The 23,602-nt window shown below is 32.2% G+C and overlaps 1 protein-coding gene across 3 annotated transcripts in view; it reads right to left on the bottom strand.

Moving 5' to 3' along the window:
- ft (cadherin-related tumor suppressor fat) overlaps positions 1 to 23,602 on the bottom strand; it is a 356,891-nt gene that overhangs the window by 84,591 nt on the left and 248,698 nt on the right. For all 3 annotated transcript variants that reach the window (XM_076396624.1, XM_076396623.1, XM_076396625.1), the window contains exons 3-4: positions 14,931 to 15,164; positions 1,991 to 2,192 (exon numbers count right to left, since the gene is read on the bottom strand). In XM_076396624.1, the coding sequence (XP_076252739.1) occupies positions 1,991 to 2,192; positions 14,931 to 15,164 (436 nt within the window). The remainder of the gene's footprint in view (positions 1 to 1,990; positions 2,193 to 14,930; positions 15,165 to 23,602) is intronic.

Consider the following 23,602-nt stretch of genomic DNA (forward strand, 5'->3'; position numbering starts at 1 on the left):
GCTTAAACTAAACCAAATGTATTGGCTGATAGCGCGTAAATCTAAACTAACATTAGATAGCAAGGTTTTGATGTATAAGTCAATACTTAGGCCCATTTGGACATATGGTATTGAACTGTGGGGTACAACTAGCAAATCTAACATAGCCATCTTCCAGAAGTTCCAGAATAAAGTGTTGCGAGTCATCGTCGATACCCCATATTACTTTTCGTGTTACTTTTTGTCTCCAACAAACTAATTCAGCGCGATGTCCCCATAGAACCCATAACGAGGGTGGTTCGAGGTGTTAGTGCGAAGTACTCTGAAAGACTATTAGTACATCCAAATGCAGTCGCCAAATATTTAAATGAGCGCGATGACAGTGTAGTGCATAGTCGCAAACTACCATACGAACTGATTAATAGACACATAAAGCGAGCTTTAGTAATCTCTAGAATAAGTAACAATACTTTTTAGAATAAGTTAGAATAGTATCGAGAATAAGATTTAGATTATAAGTTGTAGAGTCGATCACTTACTGAAGCGATCTTCTACATGTCAGGATAGTCATATTATATAAAGGAAATCATATAATAATACTTATTGCACATGGGCAGATTATTGAAGTTCTAAGATATTAATATAAAAAAATGTGAGAAAGGTTTTACTGTAAACATTTTTGATCGAAAGCATGGTCCTAGAAATTGTGCACGAGATATGCTTTGAGTGGGATTTTTAAGCTTTTTCTCATTTGTCGAAAACAGTAGTTCTACAATGAATATTGCCATTGACATTTCAACGTAAGAGAAAAAGCATGCAATTTTAAGGTCTTATGCTAGCGTTTTCCTTGGATTTTAGTTGATTTATATTTTAGATATGAATATATTTTAAAATATTTTGGAATTAACAGTCCATACAATGATGGCGACACTTTCCATCATTGTATGGATTTTTCTATTTAATATGAATCCTCTTCAAAAGCGTATTTCGTTGCTTTATTTTTGGAGATTTACGGAGTCATAACCGAGTCAATCTCGTTGCTACTAAAGCACTATTTTAGAGTCACTTAAGCGTGAATGTATATTTTGTTGTTGTATATAGTTATGGTTATTTGTGGCTTTGTATATCATGAATTCATTTCAACAAAAATTGTGAATGTTGAGGAATGAATAATGCTCCCGTGAAAATAATGTGAGGTCTTAGTTATTATCAAAAATTGAGTGTATGAAATTATAATACCTATAACAAGATAAGGCAACAAGATATTGTTATACAAATGAATATTTAGCTGAATGAATTAATTTAACTGAATGTGAGTGATAGCAGTGAAGTTCTCAGACTAAAATGTTTACTATCATCTGATCTGATTAATAGGCATATAGTCTATTCAAGGTTTTTTTGTACATACATCACCAAAATGTTTAATGTATTACCTGCCACCATTTGTAAATTCGTTTTAGAATCAGACAATATTTTCCTTCTCATTTTATTCTAGTTAAAAAGAGATACAATACCGTGTGATTTGTCCGAACAAGTAAACGAATGAGTCTGTCAAAGTCAAATGGTTGTCAGGCGTATGCAAAATTCTTGAAAGCAATAATGATAACAGGTTATAATTCTAACCTATAAACTATTCTCGGTGTATAATTAACTGTAGTTTTTAGATGTACTATAACGTTAAAATAAATTATATTTGAGGACATTTTTATTCAATTATTTTATTTAGATTAGCATTTTGTTGTATGTCTAAGCCAAATTGAACTAAAACCGAATAGACTATATATGTTTTAGAGTAAGATTTAGAATAAGATATTTTACACAGGAAATCATTTATTTAAGTGACTCGTTACATGTCGTCTATATAATAAGTATCATAAGATATACTTATTACCCATTGAACAGATTGTTGAACCAGTAAGAGCAATAATAATTTATACAGAATTAGACTCCATAAAAGTCAAATATTTTATTTGAATGACATCGAATGTTTGAAAGTGAAAGTGATACTTACCAGAGTCAAGATCTGTTGCACTGACAGTAACCACACTGGTGCCTACCGTGACATTTTCGAAGATTTCGTTACTGTAAGACATGGGATCGAACAACGGAGTATTGTCGTTCAAATCCAAAACGTTACAGTAGACGGTAAGGGTGCTGGATAATGGGTGGATGCCCGAATCTTGAGCTTGCACCACCAAGATATAGTGCTGCACCTAAAACACAAAATTATTTAATTAATAAAATGAAATAATGCATTTACTAGAAGTACATTTTGTTCACCAATTTCTAGCTATATTTTTTTCTAAATTACTAAAGATTAATTTTAAGTAAATTTGCATGGAGAAGTCTTTTATTTAACGGGTAATAACAAATGTTAACATTATAATATTTAGTTTATAGTAGAATATGGTTGGCTTGGCAATATTATTTGTATTGTGTGGCTAACTTAATGGTTGAAAGAGTTAAAGAGATAGCGATGAAGTAATAAATGTATTAAAGTATAGAAAATAGAACAACATTTGTAAGTCTTTTTATCTAACGAATGTACTTAATAAATATTGAACATATAAATGTAAAAATATTTAAAGTATTGGTAAATGGTCAATGTTAATTTAAATAAAGAACACAAGTGAATTAATTTATGACACTCTAAAGTACAATAGAACGAAGCTTTATAGCTATTTATGCTAATAGAATTTATAAGGTTATGAATTAATTTTGAAGGATTTTCAGTTTGTGGCGTGTTATGATCGTAATTACTGATGAATATGGACCATGAGTTGCTAGAATTACAGTTGTTTGTGTAAAGCTTGTATTAAAAGTCCTACCACAAGTACAATTTTTGTCTAATATTTCGATTATTTTTCTTTTTTTACTATAATTATCTTACTATTATCTAGAGTTAAAATGAAAACGAAGTACAAACAGTGAATAATAATGAGCACGGTACTCTATGAAATAAGACATAAACGATTTTTAACGTTAAAGCATTTAATTTATACAAAACTGTTTAAATTTAATTCAGTCCTTAATTGATGTTTACATAAATAAATATATCTTTATATACAATAAATAAGAAGAAGAATCTTCTGGCATAGCTTTGAATATTTTAGCATCTTCAAGGAATTTTATAAAAAAGTAGTAATTCTTTAGCAATAGTCCTGTCGTGCATTAACTAATGTCGACTGGTTCTTGCGGATACTCTCAAGGTTCGCATTTGGTCGTTTTTCTGACGATGAACACATTTTTTGTTCTAAACTAGATGTTCCTTAGGAAACCTCATGTTAAAAGTGCAAGATACAACAAAATTTTAGATATTGCACACTGCTATTGATATTGCTCATATATTTTTTCCTCATACTGTTTTTGTTTGAAGTTTAATCTTTCGTAGTTTGTTGACAGTTGCTTGCCAGCTGTTTAAGTTAAAGCTATTATTATAGTTACTTGTTAAAACGTTCATAAACTTAACACTTTTCTGATTCTACCAGATACAAAGGGAGTGTTTGCAGCACATAAATTTATATTTGAAATTGACGCAGACTGTTTCAGTTTGTACTCAAGTGAATTTTTTGATATTTGGAGATTTTCGTCTTTTGGCCATTGTTAATAAGTAAACTCCCAATGAATTATTGAACTATTTTGATGGGAGCTTTCATGTAGCAACTGTCTTTTTTTTGCTTGAGAATATAGATAAATGAGTTCTTCCTTAATATACTGATTTTTTGAAAACGTTTAGCTGTTATCTTTAGCTGGACAGTATGCTAGATTAAAGGATTAAGATTTCTTAGTAGTTATAAGGATGAAAAATTAAAGAAATTTACTGCACGATTTGAACAATAAATAATTAAATTTTAGACTTATATGAGTTTTCAGATGTTTACCAATTACTGGAATAAGATATGTTGTAATATTATGTGTTTTTGTTATTTACTTAGTAATCATAATTTTTATAAACATATAAATTTTTCTAATTATATTGGTGCTGTATTCTGAACTTATTGATATGCTTGCAATCGTAAATACATTGTAAAAGAGTTGTAAATGATTTGATTGGCCATCAAATCATGGTTTCGCAATTTTTTTAAATTTTCCTTTAAGGTAATGTCCTCATAGTGTTAACAATTGTTTCACTAAAATTTCATCGAAGTATTACTATGTTAGTAGCAACTTTTGTTATTGTGAAAAAAAATTGATAAAAAGGAATTTCGCGTGTTGATAATATATTGCTTTTTGAAGAAAAAAAAAAGATTTGAATGAAAAACTTGGCTTGATGCCGAGTTTCCGGACACTTCTGTAGGAAAATCAATCATCAAGGATTGAACCGAAGACGGTGAGTGCAGTGGACGCCACAAAAGAGATTGTTACCGACGAAAATATTTTTAAAAATCCACAAAATGATTTTGAATAGCAGACACTCTAAAGATACCAACTGAACGTGTACATCATATTATTTATGAATATTTGGGTATGGGAAAGCTCTGTGCAAAGTGGTTGCCGCGCGAGGTCACTTTTGACCAAAAACAACGACGAGTTGATGATTCGGAGAATTGTTTGAAGATGATCAAGCGTAATAAACCCGACTTTTTGCGTCGATATGTGACAATGGATGCAACATGGCTCCATCATTTCACTCCGAAATCTAATCGATAGTCATCCGAGTGTACTGCACACGATGAACCCGCTCCAAAGCGTGGGAAAACGCCACAGTAGGCTGGTAAGGTTATGGCGTCTGTATTTTGGGATGCGCATGGAATAATTTTCATTGATTACCTTGAAAAAGGAAGGAGCATCAACAGCGGCTATTACATAGCGTTATTCGACCGTTTGAAGGACGAAATCGCCAAGAAACGGTCGCATTTGAAGAAAGAGAAAGTGCTGCGTCACCAAGATAATGCACCGTGTCACAAATCAGTGAAAACGGTTACAAAATTCCATGAATTGGGCTTCGAATTTCTTCTTCATCCATCATATTCTTCAGATCTGGCCCCAGCGACTATTTCCTGTTCTCAGATCTTAAAAGAATGCTCGCTGGGATGAAATTTTCGTCGAATGAAAAGGTGATCGCCGAAACGGAGGCCTATTTTGTAGTAAAGGACAAATCATACTAGAAAAATGGTATCGAAAGGTTGGAGGGTCGGTAAAATCAGTGTATCACCCTTGAAGGGAATTATGTTGAATAAAAAAAAGTAATTTTGTTAAAAACATGTGTTTTACTATAGTAGACTTTTTAATTGACCTGTTAGCTACGCCATCAACCCGTTATAGACTAACATCATTTTGCGTTTGCTGTGAATTATTTTTGCCAACCTTTAGCACCACGCAGAACTTTGCCTTCACGACGCTTTGTATTACCGACGAGGACAGAGACCGAAATGCGATTGTATACGAAAACAAGAGGTCGTATAACTTCGGGACAACTCCCGACAAATCAATCGTTAGACACGTTTTGGACGTAAAGCCCGCGTTTCATAAAAGCTTTAATCGAATTTTGGTTCGACGCATATCGTTTCTCGGAACATGCTAGGCTCGGGACCGAACCGCGTGATCACAATAGCATTGTTTTGGTGCTTTCGGCGCTGGTAATGTGCCGAAGGAATTTTACACCATGTAACAAAAAAAAAAACAAAAGTAGAAAAAAGGCATCGACGAAGAAAGAGAGGTATTAAATCTTAATCTCGGGGAACTTTTATTGTCGGTGGAGAGAAACTAGCGGCTGTCAAATCGATAATAAAATAATGATATACAGGCGGATATTAAAATATGTGAAAGGCAGCGTCAACATCATTATACGAATTAAAATTGAAGCATGAAGAACGTATCTAAGAAAGACGATATGGATACTAATGGGAAGCAAGGAGCACATGTGTCATAGCGTTAACATCAAAGTTGTGTGAGTGAAAGGCATGAGTATTTTTAATTATTTAGCAGGACAACTGAAAAGTCCCCGGCCTGATACATAGATGGCGCTACTAGAAATATATCCATATTTTTTAGTTAGCCATAACCGTCAAAAGATGCGTGTATAAATTTGACAGCTGTCGAATAATTAGTTTGTGAATGATAGCATTTTGAGTGAAGCAACTTTTGTTATTGTGAAAAAAATGGATAAAAAGAAATTTCGCATGTTGATAAAATATTGCTTTTTGAAAAGAAAAACTACGTTTGAAGCAAAAACTTGAAACAAAAATATCATCAAGGATAGTATGCTAAGTTTAAACGTGGTGAAATGAGTACCGAAGGCTGTGAACGCAGTGGACGCCCAAAACAGGTTGTTAGCGACGAAAACATTTTAAAAATCCACAAAATGATTTTGAATGACCGCAAATTGAAATTGAATGAAATAGAAGACACTCTAAATATGTCAACTGGACGTGTACGTCATATCATTCACAAATATTTGAGAAAAAAGTATGAGAAAGCTCTGTGTAAAGTAGGTGCCGCGCGAGCTCACTTTTGACCAAATACAAGTACGAGTTGATGATTCGGAGCAGTGTTTGTAAATGATCAAACGTAAGATACCCGACATTTTGCGTCGATATGTGACAATGTATGAAAAGTAACTCCGTCATTTCACTCTGAAGTCCAATCGACAGTCATCCGAGTGGACTGCATACGATGAACCCGCTCCAAAGCGTGGACAATCGCAACTGTCTGCTGGCAAGGTTATGGCGTCTGTATTTTGGGATGCGCATGGAATAAATTTCATTGACTACCTTGAAAAAAGAAGGACCATCAACAGCGTCCATTACATAACGTTATTGGACCGTTTGAAGGACGAACTCGCCGAAAAACGGCCGCATTTGAAGAGAAAGAAATTGCTGCTTCACCAAGACAATGCATCGTGGCCACAAGTCAGTGAAAACGATGGCAAAAATCCATGAATTGGGCTTCAAATTGCTTCTTCATCCACCATATTCTCCAGATCTGGTCCCCAGCGACTATTTCCTGTTCTAAGATCTCAAAAGAATGCTCGCTGGGAAGAAATTCTCGTCGAATAAAGAGGTGATCGCCGAAACTGAGGCCTATTTTGAAGCAAAGGACAAATCGTACTACAAAAATGGTACCGAAAAAATGGTCACTATAATCAGTGTATCACTCTTGAAGGGAATTATGTTGAATAAAAACAAATAATTTTACCAAAAAAATTTGTTTTACTGTGGTAGGCCGGGGACTTTGTAAAATTGATCTGTTAATACGACTTTTTTGCAAATCTGCTATTGATTCTTAATAAATCTTGCTTAAATATTAGGTCTACTAAAATCAAAAATTGTTATAATTATTCCAATATTCAACCGTATTTCACAAATCTTTATTGTTAGTAGATTTTGCTTCTCTGAAAGTTTTACAGCTTAACCAGCGACAAAAAGTAAAATTCAGCCTTGAATGTTTGTGATAATATTTGTTTATTATGGCGAATTTGGTTTGTGGAATGATATTTGCATTTTTACTAACTTGCTTCAGTTATTTCTTGTTTTTTTCGAAATAATATTTAATATATAAATTAAGAAGTAAAACATTATGAAGGACAAATATATTGCAAAAAAACAGTTCATTAGTGCACATTAACAATTTATACATATTGTTTAAAATTAAATTGTTCTTACAACAACGATCGGGCTGTTAAACGAAGACGATTCTAATTCTTCCATTCCAAGAAGGGTAATTATCGGTGACTGGCATGGATATCGTCGAGTACTCTCTCTACGGCCTTGTCGGTCTACCTTGGAATGTGCGAATGTGCTCGAGAAAGTCCATAAAAAAGAGAAACGAGAGAAAAAAGGCGCAATGGGTCTGTGGTTGACCTGACATCGCCGCTCATAGATTAACATTAATTCTTGATAGGTATATAAATACATTTTATTGGTAATTCGTAAATGCTTTGGATTGATGCAAAATTTATACACTTTAAACATTTAATATAAATTGTATTTTAATATCATCATAATTAATTCGTTATCAGATCTGAGTAAAATTAATAAATTATTATATATATAACAGGTGGGTCAAAAGTCCCGCTACAATTTTAGCTCAGTTTCGCTTTAACCATTGTATTGTGTTGTGTAGACGTCCAAATTTTATTGAGAATAAATATACGCCACAAGAACGAGCAGAAATAGTGACAATATTTATTGAAATCCTACCTCACAAAATCACAATTTATGGTTTACATGCGAATTTTCATACAGTACGGTACGACAACAAACAGGCCTCGTTCTGGAAGACAACGGACGTATCGTAACGCTGAAAATGTAGCTCTGGGACGCGATAGCGTTGCAGAGTCTCTAGAAACATCAATTCGGAGACGTGGTTCCCAGTTACGTATATCTGCAGGCAGTTTAAGGCGAATTTTGAAAATGTTCCCGTACAAAATTCAATTACTCAATCGAAAAATTGCTACCGAGAGATCCTCATCAACGAGTACAGTATGCAATCCAAAGACTGTTTGGCGAAATTGGAGATTTTTCTTCTAAATTGATAATGAGCGAAGAACTCCATTTTTTTTCAGTGGCCACGCCAATAAACAGAACAGTCGAATATCGAAATCCTCGTTGCTGGTGATGGCAAACTTCAAGGTTAATTGAACAATTTTTCATAAATAAATACAAAAATGGGTAATTGAATTGATAACTTTTAAATAATCTAGATATACAAATGCAAATATATATTTCTTATATACTTTTTGTTGGTGGTTTGTAAACCACTTCGAGAGAATAGAAAATCAACCATTGAAGAAAAACGTCTTTTAATTAGTTTGGTTGCAGGAAATTTTAAAATTGATCAGGTTCAGAAAATATCCACTATCGTAGAAAAATATTGTTCTGTAATACTTTTAGATGTCGCTCACTTTTTCGATGAAGTTTTGCATAAATTTTACATAAAGTTTTGTATAATCTATCCAATATTCAAAAATATTAAGGTCTAAATAAATAACTGAGGTATCTGCCTCAGAATCAAACAAGAACATGCCTATTCTGATTTGTGCGAAATACAGGCAGGTATGCTACAGGAAACTCTATTTAGTCGAGTTATTTTTCTGATGCAAACTCGGGACTTCTCTACATTTAGTGCATATTGTTGCTATATTTGCAAATAACATTTCAACTCTTCTATTCTATAGGAAATAACAACACTGAATCAACCGAAAAATTACAAACGGCTATTGCGCCGAAATACAATGCTGGACAGAAAAATGGCGCATCAAAAGGAATGAAAATAAATCAGTTCATATTGATATCACCAACAAGTTAATCAAATACAAGGTAGTATATATAAATTAGTAAATAGTCTCGTAAGGAAATACAGCTAAATATCTTGGTGTACCCCTTGATGGGTTTGAAGCCAAAGTTAAGAAAAAATATGAAGAACTCAACCTGGAATGCTAAAAGTACTTTACCAATATGTCTTGAAACCGGTGTGGACCAACCAATGCGTAATACATTCGTAACGATAATCTGCATAAAGATCTGAAAGTATAAACTGTCGATAATATTATCAATGTATATGTTCAAAGATATGAACAGAGGCTCCATCAGTACATCAATATTGAAGCAGCTCTTAGATAATGATGGAATGATGGCTTTGTCAGAAGATTAAAGAGAGTGAAACCATTTAATCTAGTTCAGTGAAGTTATAAGTAATTTTAAAACCATAGGAAGTTAGAATAAAACAAAAAGCATACTATTGGTGGTTTACTAGATTGCTCTATAATAAATAATACAGTTCTCTTCTAAGAAACACATCTGTACCGCCCTTATTATCTTAATGTATTATTCACATTTGTATATATATATATATATATATATATATATATATATATATATATATATATATATATATATATATATATATATATATATATATATATGAAAATTCGCATGTAAACTATAAATTGTGATTTTGTGAGGCAGGATTTCAATAAATATTGTCACTATTTAGGCTGGTTCTTGTGGCGAATATTTATTCTCAATAAAATTTGGACGTCTACACAACACAATACAATGATTAAAGCGAAACTGAGCTAAAATGGTAGCGGGACTTTTGACCCACCTGTTATATATATAATAATTTATTAATTTTACTCAGATCTGATAACGAATTAATTATGATGATATTAAAATAGAATTTATATTAAATATTTAAAGTGTATCAATTTTGTATCAATCCAAAGCATTTTCGAATTACCAATAAAATGTATTTATAAACCTATCAAGAATTAATGTTAATCTATGAGCGGCGATGTCAGGTCAACCACAGACCTATTGCGCCTTTTTTCTCACGTTTCTCTTTTTTATGGACTTTCTCGAGCACATTCGCACATTCCAAGGTAGACCGACAAGGTCGTAGAAAGAGTACTCGACGATATCCATGCCAGTCACCGATAATTACCCTTCTTAGAATGGAAGAATTAGAATCGTCTTCGTTTAACAGCCCGATCGTTGTTGTAAGAACAATTTAATTTTAAACAATATGTATAAATTGTTAATGTGCACTAATGAACTATTTTTTCGCAAGGTATTTATCCTTCATAATGGACCAACCAATGCGTAATACATTCGTAATGATAATCTGCATAAGGATCTGAAAGTATAAACTGTCGATAATATTATCAATGTATATGTTCAAAGATATGAACAGAGGCTCCATCAGTACATCAATATTGAACCAGCTCTTAGATAATGATGGCTTTGTCAGAAGATTAAAGAGAGTGAAACCATTTAATCTAGTTCAGTGAAGTTATAAGTAATTTTAAAACCATAGGAAGTTAGAATAAAACAAAAAGCATACTATTGGTGGTTTACTAGATTGCTCTATAATAAATAATACAGTTCTCTTCTAAGAAACACATCTGTACCGCCCTTATTATCTTAATGTATTATTCACATTTGTATATATATATATATATATATATATATATATATATATATATATATATATATATATATATATATATATATATGTATATATATATATATATATATATATATATATATGTATATATATATATATATATATATATATATATATATATATATATATATATGTATATATATATATATATATATATATATATATATATATATATATATATATGAGAATGTAATGTAAGTGTCTTGTCATTGTTATACTAAAAAACAGCTATTCTATAAAATTGCGACGAAAAAATTCAATGATGATCCACGGAAAAAGACAACTAAAGACGAACGCTGAGTGTACTTACAAAAAACCAGTCGACATTAGTACGTCTACGACAGACCTATCGCTAAACAATTGCCGCTTTTTCTCTAAAATTCCTTCAAGACGCTAAAATATTCAAAGCTATAACAGAAGATTCTTCTTTTTCATTTATACGAACGACACGTTTCTTATCGTTAACGTTTATTATTCCGAAACTATAATAAGAAAAAACAATAATATCGTTCGTGCTCAAGAAATCCTGCTGTTATTAGTCCAATTAAAAGCTTAGATTTAATTATTTCGTATTTTAACGAATTACTTAGATTTTACGGTTAATATTGGCTATAAAGCGTTTTATCTGCGGTTTATTTGGATCGTTTTTCAATGGCATTAGTAGAGTTTTTCTTTAATTAACGTCGTTAGTTTAATTCCATTCTGCGATAAAGTGCATTATATTGTTTTGTTTTGTTTTTATCGGTGATAATAGTTAGATTTTTTGTTTTAACTCTCATTTTAGTCACTTCTATGTGAATTTTATAAGGTTATTGTTGAATAGATGCTCAAAATTACTAAAAAAGTTCAATAACTTTCACTTTGCTTTTCCTGTTTCTTTCATTTCTTGTTAGTTTTTACGATTAATCGTAAATATGAAGAAAGTTATAAATATATTTACTTTTTCCTCTTCTTTTCGTATTTTTTTACTAATTCCGGTTATGTTTAGATAGAATAAATTATTTACGGTGGGCTCTGAATCAGGATCCTTTGCTCTAAGTAATGAATTGGCGATTGATCAATCTAGAGACCAATCCAGAAGAATCTGATTTTATCCAGCTTGGATATTACCGCAACTGGAATTGTTCCTTCTCAGATATTAGACGGCTTTGCTAGTAGAGAATCACAATGAAACACAAATATAAATTGAACCAATTTCCAAAGAAAGTCAAGATGCAGTAGGAGACTCCTTAGTTATTTTACATTATTATTATTATTAGGTATGATTATTAATCACACATAATTGTCGATATATGGCGTTACTGACACGTACTGCTTACACTACTTGCTAAACTCGATCGAGTTAAATATTTCTCTGCTCTAAAAGTTGCTTGATAGTTTATTAGATTTGTGTAGTTTTATATCTAACAATATCATAATGGATATCAGAAATAATGTTTTCAAATTAACATAAAACGTGCGCAATAATATTGTGTTCATTGAAGATTATACCAGCTATAAACTGTTCGGTAACAAGGCAATTTCAATGGCTCAAAATAGTTATAAAGCCACCACAAACAGTATCGATTAGATTTAGTCTTAGAAGTATAATTGACATTTGATTTTTTTTAAATTTCAGTTCAGACATTTCATCCTACAGTTCCTCCATCATCTACATCATCTCAAATGTTGTTTGTACAAAATTAATGCATTGTATAATACAAATAAAATATTTTAACCAAAAAAATTGGATTAATTAGATTTGGTTTGTTCGTAATTTAATTTTTTGCAATGTCACAAGATTGTATTATTATTCTTCAAACCAATTAGTTGGTAGTAGTTAAAATAATATTGCAAATAGATAAATAGGTTTAGGTAGGTATTCAGCTAAATTGTGTGTATATAGTAGAATATAAAATACGTATATTAGATAGGTTAAATAAGATTGTTCTTAATTTTTATTTAGTTATTACAACGATTATTGTGTATATATTTTATTTTAAAACGTTTTATTATTATTTAATTTTTAGTGAGTTCCTTATTTATTTTTTGAAGTCGATTGAACTTTCTGTTAAAAATATTTAATTTTTTTCTTTTCAGTGTTAGATATTTACTCAATATATTACGCAGTTATTTTATTAAATATTACAACGAGTAGGCCAAGTAAAGGTGCAGAATAAAGAAACAATGAATGAAAATAAGGAAAGCTTCAGGCCCCGGGGATCAATGTTCTTACCAAACTAGAATAACAACAAAAAGTCGTTGCCCCCGCCTGGAATCGAACCTGCGACCTCCACATATGAGTTCAACTCCACTCTAACCACTACACTATAGATTCAATTGCCCGCAATATTTGTACAGCTTCTCATATGATGCGATTAGTGTTTAAAAAGCAAATTGAACGTTTTCCGTTACATCACTTCGGCAATAACATTATACTCAAATATCTGAGTACTTTAGATAAAAAATATGTGGAAACTTTGTAGGTGCCTCTGAAATTTGAGAGTTTCTCTCGATTTTCCCCCTCCCCCATGAGATCCTTTCTTGGTTCCAGTGAGACAATTTTGGAGGTGTACTCTTATAATGCATTTAAATTGATATGGGGATTGCAAACTTTGCAACTAAAACTGTCAGCATTTATGGAAACAAGAATTGTCCATAATAACACCTTCGGTTTGGATGAGCTCGGTCAGACATATTGAAGAAGAAATTGACAAATGGTCAAATCCTGAGCAAGTTATTGATAGATTGTTCACTTGAGTAGTGATTCTGAAAGTGACAGTGATTGAATAAATCTTAATGAATGTTGGTTTATGATTCAATGCCGACAATTACCAAGACAGGGTGATGAAAGAAGAAACAACTAAATATATATAATTAATATACTTTAATTGTAGGAAATTGTGTTATGGAGTGTGAAAACTTTATGTGCATGAGTGTTGTTGTTTAGAATATACATGATCGTTTGGTTAAAATGTATGAGAAGAGAAATAATTCTAACTATTTTGCAAGTAAATTGGTAGTGATTCTAAAATAAATAGGTGGTAACAGAACAAACTAAGAAGTGTAGTATTATCAAAATGACTTTACATGGAAACAATGCATCGAAGGAAACAGGAACTAAGTGTAAAAGGTAAATATGCTCTTAAATGAAATGCTCTTAAAATACATTTCTCATATATACTATTGTTAATTAGGTGGATTAGGCCTTCCGGCGATACCACTACTTAAAAACGCGTCCAGAACTCTCACTAGTACAGAAAAAAGTTCAATGTAAATATAATAAAACAACATTAATATATAAATTATTGTGGCTGTATAATTAATTGTACTGTTAAGTTCTTCAACAATATATACATTAGATATACTAATATAATTCAGATACCGATTGCCACTCAGGAAATCAAGGGAATTGCAAGGAGACATAAGGAAAGACTCCATTCTTGTAGCGATAACGAAGTATTTCAACTTTCGGCTAACATCAGAATCGGACACAACCTCAAAAGAATCAAACTATTTGATCTTGTCTAGTGTATTTAATAGAAAACATCAGTGTTGATACATAAACATTATTATACCAGAACTTGAGATACGGCCGATGGGTCCAATTAGATATATACCTAGATTTAAGTTATTGTAAAGATAAACTAACCAGATAAATAATAATAAAAAATAACATCATCACTAAATAATGAATCTCTTGATTTAGGCGTCTGAATTCAATATTAGGCACGTGCTGATTGATACTGTTAAGTTTACCCGTCAAACGAGACGGTCAGACGTCCGACCAGCGAACCGGCAAGTAAAAAATCGCCTTTATATCTTTCTTATAAACATCATGTGTGGTACTTCTAATGCGTCAATTAGTATTCCACGAAATTGTCTGTTTTCAGGCCGATCTAGCTTTTAACGTTCACCGATCTGGTTGCTTTTTTGTCAACGGCATCGTACGCGAACGCTTTTTCTACAATCGCAGAATGAAAACAGCGAATCCGTCGCCGTTTTGGTCGCATCAAAGACATCGAGACTTTGCTTAATGATCCCTAACGTTTTACGACGCTTACCTCTTCGTAATCGAGCTTGGACGTAAGCGTAAACACGCCGGTCTGTGGATTCAGGGAGAAGACGTCGTTGGCCCAATCGCTGATCACCGTGTAGGTCAGTTGGGCGTTGACGCCCAGGTCCATGTCGGTAGCCTTCACCTGGCCGACCCTGGAGCCTCTGACGGCGTTCTCCGGAATGTCGAAGGAATAGGCCTGTTCCAGAAATATCGGCGGGTTGTCGTTGGTGTCATTAACCTGAAAATGAAAAGAGGTGTTGGATTAGAACTATGAGAGAACTCAGTGGGTTTCAAAATAAATACTATTTATGTAAAGGATTATATACAAAGGTTGTATAAATAAGATTTAAAATAGGGCTGTCCAAACTAACAGGTGAATTAAAAAGTCTCCGGCCTACTATAGTAAAACACATTTTCTTGGCAAAATTAGTTTTTTTTATTCAACATAATTCCCTTCAAGGGTAATATAATACACTGATTATAGTTATTCGATACCATTTTTGTAGTACGATTTGTCCTTTGCTTCAAAATAGGCCTCAGCGAGCATTCTCTTGAGATCTGAGAACAGGAAATAGTCGCTGGGGAACAGATCTGGAGAATACCGGTGATGAGGAAGCGAATTGAAGCCCAATTCATGGATTTTTACCATCGTTATCAGTGACTTGTGACACGGTGCATTGTCTTGGTAAAGCAGCACTTTTTTTATAACGCTATATAATAGTCGCTGTTGATGGTCCTTCCTAGTGAATGAAGTAGGTAGTGAATGAGAATTGATCCATGCGCATCCTAAAATATAAACGGCATAAACTTGCCAGCCGACTGTTGCGTTTTCCCATGCCATGGAGCGGGTTCATCGTGTGAAGTCCACTCGAATGATTGTCGATTGGACTTCGGACTGAAATGATGGAGGTATGTTTCATCCATTGTCACATATAGATGCAAAACTAGGGTTTATTACGCATGATCATCTTCAAACACTACTCCGAATCATCAACTCGTCGTTGTTTTTTGTCAAAAACGAGCTCGCGCGGCACCCACTTTGCATAGAGCTTTCTCATACCCAAATATTAGTGAACGATATGATGTACACGTTCAGTTGATAACTTTAGAGTGTCTGCTATTTCATTCAATTTCAATTTACGGGACGGGAGAATGCATAGGTTAAGGTGAAGGAAGTACGGTAGCGCTGTGGAAGTTATACTCTTACAAGGGGGCGGAGAAAAGGAAAGAGAACGAGACGTCGTCGTGATGGTCTTTTATAGCCTGAAACTGCATGGTATCAAACCATTGGCGTTGCCAACCTTTGAAGTTGTTTTAGGTGAATGCGTGGTGGCCTAAAGGGTCGTGGCGGTCGCTATATATTTAATTCTAGTAGCGCCATCTATGTATCAGGCCCGGGACTTTTCAATTGACCTGTTAAATTAGATTTAAACTAGGTCTGTCCAAATTAGATGGGATCTAGGGCCGATAAAAATGACCAAAATTCATGCGTAAAATATTTGTACAATCAAAATGCAGGTATAATATCATTATTTTATTATTGTATTATTTTTCATTAGTTTATCTTTTACAATTCCATCAACATCAACGTCAATATTGGTAGTAGTTAGACGCGGTGCATGCTTAAGTGATGTGTCTGTCAATAAAGACCTGTATTTTGATTTAATAAACTTTATTGTTGAATAGTCACTTTCACAAAGATAGGTGCTGCCCATCATTGAACCCATTGTTAGGCCGAAATTCGTGAGTTTCAGGAAACATCAAACAAGAAGATTAAAAACTGAGTGTGATTGTAGATTTCTCAGTTCTAATTGATAATCAATATTCACAATTCTTTCAATTGCGATCATTAATGGATAAGTGAAGCGTGCTATATCACACTCTATTTTTTTATAATCTGCGAATCGCTTCTCAATCACTCACTATCCACGATTATTTCGTATATTAATTTCTGGTGACCCAAAAAATTACATAATTTAAAATTTTCCATCTCTAAATAATGTTCTTTACGGCTTGTAAAATGAGAAAAATCATTTTGTTCTAGAGACGTTTTGAACTTTGGTTCTAAATCCATTCACATGACAGTATTGTAACATATTTTCCAAAGTTTTATATAAACAGGTAATAATCAGGTAGAGGTATGCCTGGTGAGTACGCTGACTTCAACAGCAGTAACAAACTACTCTTCAGAACTTTTGCAATATCTGGTATAAGAGAGTGTTGTTACGTAAGAGTATCTTGTTATTACTTGTCTTTTTGACATTTCGAAATTATACTTTCGATCAATCGGTGTGCAGCTATTTTACTTATAACTGATTAATTCAAAAATACTAAATGAAAAACTATTATTTTATGCATGGATACGTCAAAACCATTTATTTAACTATTAGGTTAGATTGCTTAACAGTTCTTAATGTTGATGCTTCGCATTTTCACCAATAAATAGCTCAGATAATAATATATAGCAAAAAAATACGTAAACATAACCTAATACTTGATTAGTATGCTTTTGAGAGAAGTTCTATATAATATTAATAATTTTTTTTATAACATCTTTATTAGGTACGCTTAGTACAATCTTAATTTACAATTAATTTATTACTACTTTTTCTATGTACTTGGATTAATTAACAAGCAAGACCAGTGCGAGATAATACATCAATATGCATTCCTTAATTATAAAATTATAATTATTTATTAATTATTAACTTCTAGCTATAGTCTACACTAAATGTATACACTTTATATAAGTTCGTATCGTTTTGTTCGCTTCAATCTCTTGACATCCTGCGCGCTGTCCAGCAGTTGTATTGCTTCCACGTTAGTATGATTTAGTAACCTTTTTTCGTGTTTCAAGGCGAATTTTTGGATAACTTCGCAAATCCATTTGATTTCCAGGTCATCGTGCAGTTCTTCGTTGGTTACATAGCGATAAGCAATGGTAATCAATCGAAGAACCTGGTTTGGACAGTGTTGTATGACTAGTTGATTAGAATTTTTATTGCAACCCCATATTTGCACCCCTTAGGTCCAAATTGGCTTTATAATTGTATTATAGATCAACCTCTTTGATTTTACATCAAATTGAGAGTATCTTCCCACTAACCAGTATGGTTGTTTTATTTTGGTTCTAATGTGTTTTGCTTTTCGTCTAACGTGATGCACGATAATAATGAAAACATTATATTACGTAAGTGGAAGAATCTTCTTTTATTATAAATGCATCTTGGATTGCATCTTCTTTTGTATTACTAAATAGCATTATCAAATAGCTCGAACAGAATTATTCCAGAGGAATAATTAAAATTCCAGAATTCCTCGTCCAAATAAATTATTTTTAATTTTTACTATGAAATTTGTTTTTAGAACGAAATGGAAAGAAAAATGGTAGTAAATACAACATTCTTATTATTAAAAAAGAAGAATCGTATTTAACATGGATTGGTTTAATTTTTATGATTTCCTTTTTTACTTTTATTTTTTGTTCCGGTTTCTAACTAAACTAATTATTCCCCGATTAATCTTTTTTTAACAGATAATGGGGTATTTTTGAAATAATGAATTTTGAGTTACAAATCGAGAACACTGTACTCGGCCTTGTTTCAGGAGTAACAGTGGATCATTGTTTTGTGTCGGATATTTATCAAAATCATTGAAAACGTCGGCTCGTTTTATATATACTCTTTGAGTTTTTCATAACATTTTCACAATGTTTGTTAGCAGTTGCAACATTTTAACAATTATTGTTATTATAAAGCGAAAGGCCATTCTTATTAGCAAAACGGCGTTAATTACCTTATTGGCTTGTTTTTTTTCCTTTTTGTCCTTACGTCTGTTAAAATCGAAAATAAAATTTAAAAAAATATTGGCTACTCAAATTATCAACAATATTTGGTGCTATAACTACTATATTTGATAGAATTTATTGGAATAACCAATATTACAAAAAATATACTGATAAATTAGGAGTTAAAACCGAAAAAATGTTAATAAAAAGACTAAACCGATGTCAAGAAATAATTAAGGAACTCTCTAAAAATTAAAAAAAAATAATTAAACTTAAAATTTTAACATAAAAGAAATGTATCTGTTTTAAATAGATACATAGATTAAGATAGATATTAAACTAAATTGTATGTATATAGTAGAATATAGAATACATGTAGCAGATAGGTTAAATAAGGTTTTTAATTATTTTTATTTAGTTGTTACAACGATTATTATGTACATATTTCATTTTAAAACGTTCTTTTTGTGTTAAAAATTTAAGTTAGCTTGCTTTTTAAAAATTTTAGTGAGTTTCTTATTTATTTTTTGAAGTTGGTTAATTTTTCTTGTTAAAAATATTTTATTTTTCTCTTTTTAGTGTAAGATATTTACTCAATAAATAACGCAGTTATTTTTTTGAGTTAGAAGAAAAATAGGAATAATGCTTCAGGCCCCGGGGTCCCCTACCTAACCCAGGTGATTTGACAAATGTTCTAACCAAACTAGAATAACAAAAAGTCGTTGTCCCCGCTCGGAATCGAACCCGCGACCTCCGCGTATTATCTGAAGGCTCCGACCACTATACCATAGAAGTAGTTGCATGCAATATTTCTACAGCTTCTCGTATGATGTGTTTAGTGTTTAAAAAGCACATTGAACGGCTTTTGCACTGACCGACTTTCGGTTTTACATTACATCAGTTCAGCAATAACATTATACACAAATATCTGATTATTTTGGGTGAAAAAATTTGTGAACACGTGTCTTTAAAATTTGAGGGTTTCCTTCGACTTCCCCCTTCACCCCCATCGATATACATACAATTTAATACTATAACATGTAGATTAATAGTTGTAATGACGTGTAAATTTGACACGTATGGGCAGAAGTTTGGTACCATTCATGTATCAATAACTACATTTAACAACAATTTCGCAAGTTAAATCAACTTAAAGGAAAAACCAACATAAACAATATAAAACTCATAGGAATATATTTGGTATGAAAATATTGTTCCTTGGTCTAATTTTTTCACCTCTCTGGATTGTGATGGTAATCTGGTTTCAAATAAATTGTTAATTAATTAAATGATATATAATTATTCCTTTTTAAATTTTATAAGTAGAAAGTAAACAAGTAATTAAGCTTCTATTTTAATACAAATTAACAATGACTAATGTGTTAAATATAATGATTGATGAATAATATTTGAACTATTACGAGTTGCTATTTCGCTACTAAACAATGGTGCAATGCAAGAACTGTGTTTGGTAATATAATATTTAGAAAGAGATTCATGCTTTATCTAGGTGAATTGCCTTATAATATTAATTGGTCGTAGCAGATTGGTGATTAATTTAAACGAATAAACAGTTGATTAGGCCAGGCAATAGCTCATAGCTGTGATTGATGGGGGTTGGTGGAGTTAAATTATAGTAAAAAATAAATGAAAGATGTAGAAACTACGTAAAATAAAAAAAATTGACGAAAACAGTACCTCATAATTTATATTCGCTTTACTTATAGCTGCAGGAACTTTCATTGCTTCATTTCTTTTCCATCAAAGTAATTTCCTATACATAGCTTTATTTCAATGTTTATATTTTTCAATAGTTTGTGCTTTCTTCAAATATAATACCCTTCCAATACATCCACAAATAATGTTATAGAAATGTCTTTTGAGTTTAGGAATGGCTTATAATTTAAGAAAGTAAATCAAACAAATATGAATAGAATTTTGACGAAAACGTACTAAAAAACCAAAGCTGTGTGAAAAGACGCTAACTCTTAAAATCATCAAATTAATTCAGATAATGTCTCTATTTCACTAATTTTGGATAGGCAATTTATATTTTTTGCAGCACTATAACAGGTCACTTGAAATGTCCCCAGCCTACGAGAGTAAAACACATTTTTTTGCCAAAATTATTTTTTTAATTCAATATAATTCCCTTCAAGGGTCATACATTGATTATAGCGACCTTCCAACTTTTCGATACCATTTTTGTAGTACGATTTGTCGTTTGCTTGAAAATAGGCCTCAGTTTCGGCGATCACCTCTTCATTCGACAAAAATTTCTTCCCAGCGAGCATTCTTTTGAGATCTGAGAACAAGAAATAGTCGCTGGGGGCAGATCTGGAGAATTTTGTGGATGAGGAAGCAATTCGAAGCCCAATTCATGGATTTTTGACGTTTTCACTGACTTGTGACACGGTGCATTGTCTTGGTAAAACACCACTTTCTTTTTCTTCAAATGCGGCCGCTTTTGGGCGATTTCGTCCTTCAAAAGGTCTAATAACGTAAGTATATGTAATAACGTATGCAATACAAACGCCATAACCTAACCTCGCCAGCCAACTGTTGCGTTTTCCCACGCTTTGGAGCGCGTTCATCGTGTGCAGTCCACTCGGATAACTGTCGATTGGACTTCGGAGTGAAATGATGAAGCCATGTTTCATCCATTGTCACATATCGATGCAAAAACTCGGGTTTGTTACGCTTGATCATCTTCAAACACAGCTCCGAATCATCAACTCGTCGTTGTTTTTGGTTAAAAGTGAGCTCGCGCGGCACCCACTTTGCACATATACGATATTTGATTTCAATAATATTATTTCAATTGGTGATTTTGTTGTTATTGTGTGTTCTTTAGACCTATTAACTTCACTTATTCATTTTTCTGCCAGGCGTTACACTAGCACTATTTTTACACAATGTTTTATGGTTAGTGTGTCTGGATTACTCACCCTTCAATTCTATAAAGGTTCTAGCACTATTTTTAAAATTCCAGTTAGTCACATAAATTTAGTTTCTTTGCCGTGATACATCTTTTTTTAGTTTTCCATTTATCTTTTCTTTCTGTTGATACAGAACAAATACAAATAGAAATACAAAACTAACTTTTCAGCGTCAATGTTTCGTAAGTAATATTGTCGAAGTGACGTCAATATTCCGTAGCGTTTTTGCTTGGTGTTTCACTTTACATGGCGAGTTTGAAATTTTGTGTTTTATTATGAGTCAATATATTTTGTATTCATTATTACAATCATGTAGATTGTTTAAATGTTACGTGTGAAATCGAGTCCAAACGGATCGATAATATTCAATAATTCACTTGAAACTTATACATTTAAATTGCCGGGGGGCATCGGTCGGAATGAATTAGAAGCCAGGCCGGTGAAACCGTAGAGGAAGAGTATTTGGGCTAAGCGTCAGCATCGATGACCGTCACCGTCATCGGTCTCGTCCTGTCACCGCGACAAAACAGCCATAAAATCGAAAACGTCTTCCCTATATCTACAGATACAGATCTGATTTCGGCTTCACGCATATTTTAAACGGACCGAGGGGGCCATTTGATAGTTTTAGATTCCTGGCGGCGATAACGGTGACTGAATACATTTTCCTCATGCGTAACCTTCTGATGGAAATTTTATCATACCACCTAATACTCTGAAATTAGATTCGTTTTATATTAGGTATGTGAAGAAGTAATTAATGTCTTGAACTCGTTTAATCTTCAATTTCGAAAAGTAATATTATCCTGTGCTAATAAGAATGCTGGTGCTAAGAAGCAGATGAAATATCAGTTCTGTTTTTCATCTCTCTTTTAGAATTTAATCAGTTATTCTGAAAAAAAATAGATAAGAGCAACAATAATTTTTCAATAATATTGTTAATATGAACTGCATTTTAAGAGGTAGCAAATAACCAATGTCGTGTGAAGGATTGGTATTTTAAAACCTACAACTTTATAATAACATTTCTTTTTCACAAACTTATATTATGATTACAGCTGTATATTTAACAATATTTTCACTGATGAGGATTTTAGAAACTTGAACCTATGATGTTAGTTTATTGATAATATAATTAATTTAATTTAAAATATAGTTAATTTATAGAGCATTTTTCAGGATGCAAGAATAGTGGAGGACGATACGTAAAAAAGAATATATTTTTATAAAACAGCATAGGTAAATAAATTCTAGTTTTTGAAACATAGGGGCTTTTTTCAGGTGAAAAGTAGGATGGTCTACAAGATGAATATTTTGCTTTGAGATAGATGAATGACATATAAAAATATGGCCTCTGGGCTTTTTTTATATAGTATTAGATAATATTAAGACTTTGTAAATGTAAATATGGTTTATGAACTTTCTCTAAAAATTTATCAATACAAAGTCTTTATGAAAATATGGTGCATGGACTAATTTTTTAGTAAACACATTTCAATATAATCTCTATATAAATATGGTGCTTCACTCGGTTTGTTTTAAAATTGCATTACATTTTTTAATAGAGTATGACTTTTCATTCTCAAATATTTTCCAATTTTTATTTAGTCTGTAAACAAAATTACAACACTTTTAATTACTAAAATGTGCATTATTTAATTTAAAATATTTCGTCTTTAAACGCGTTCCCAGCACTACCTTTATTATTGCAAGGCATGTTGGATTATTGCTTTTAACTGTCATGGGTATAAATTTCTCCGTCTCTGAACGATATACAAAGAAAAATATATTTGACTAAAATTTTCAACACTAGTTACAAGACAAAATATTTAGCAAGCTTGCGCAGAGCTCGTCATGACAGCGCCTGTTCCCTCTTACTATTAATTCAAATAAATGAACGTACTGTATTCGGGTTGCAAGGGCTCTTTCTGCAAAGAAGGATTCAAAAGT

Source organism: Rhynchophorus ferrugineus, unplaced genomic scaffold (genome assembly GCF_030347505.1).
Source record: "Rhynchophorus ferrugineus isolate W39M unplaced genomic scaffold, kcgeb_rfMv2 rfM2, whole genome shotgun sequence".
Lineage (NCBI taxonomy): Eukaryota > Metazoa > Arthropoda > Insecta > Coleoptera > Curculionidae > Rhynchophorus > Rhynchophorus ferrugineus.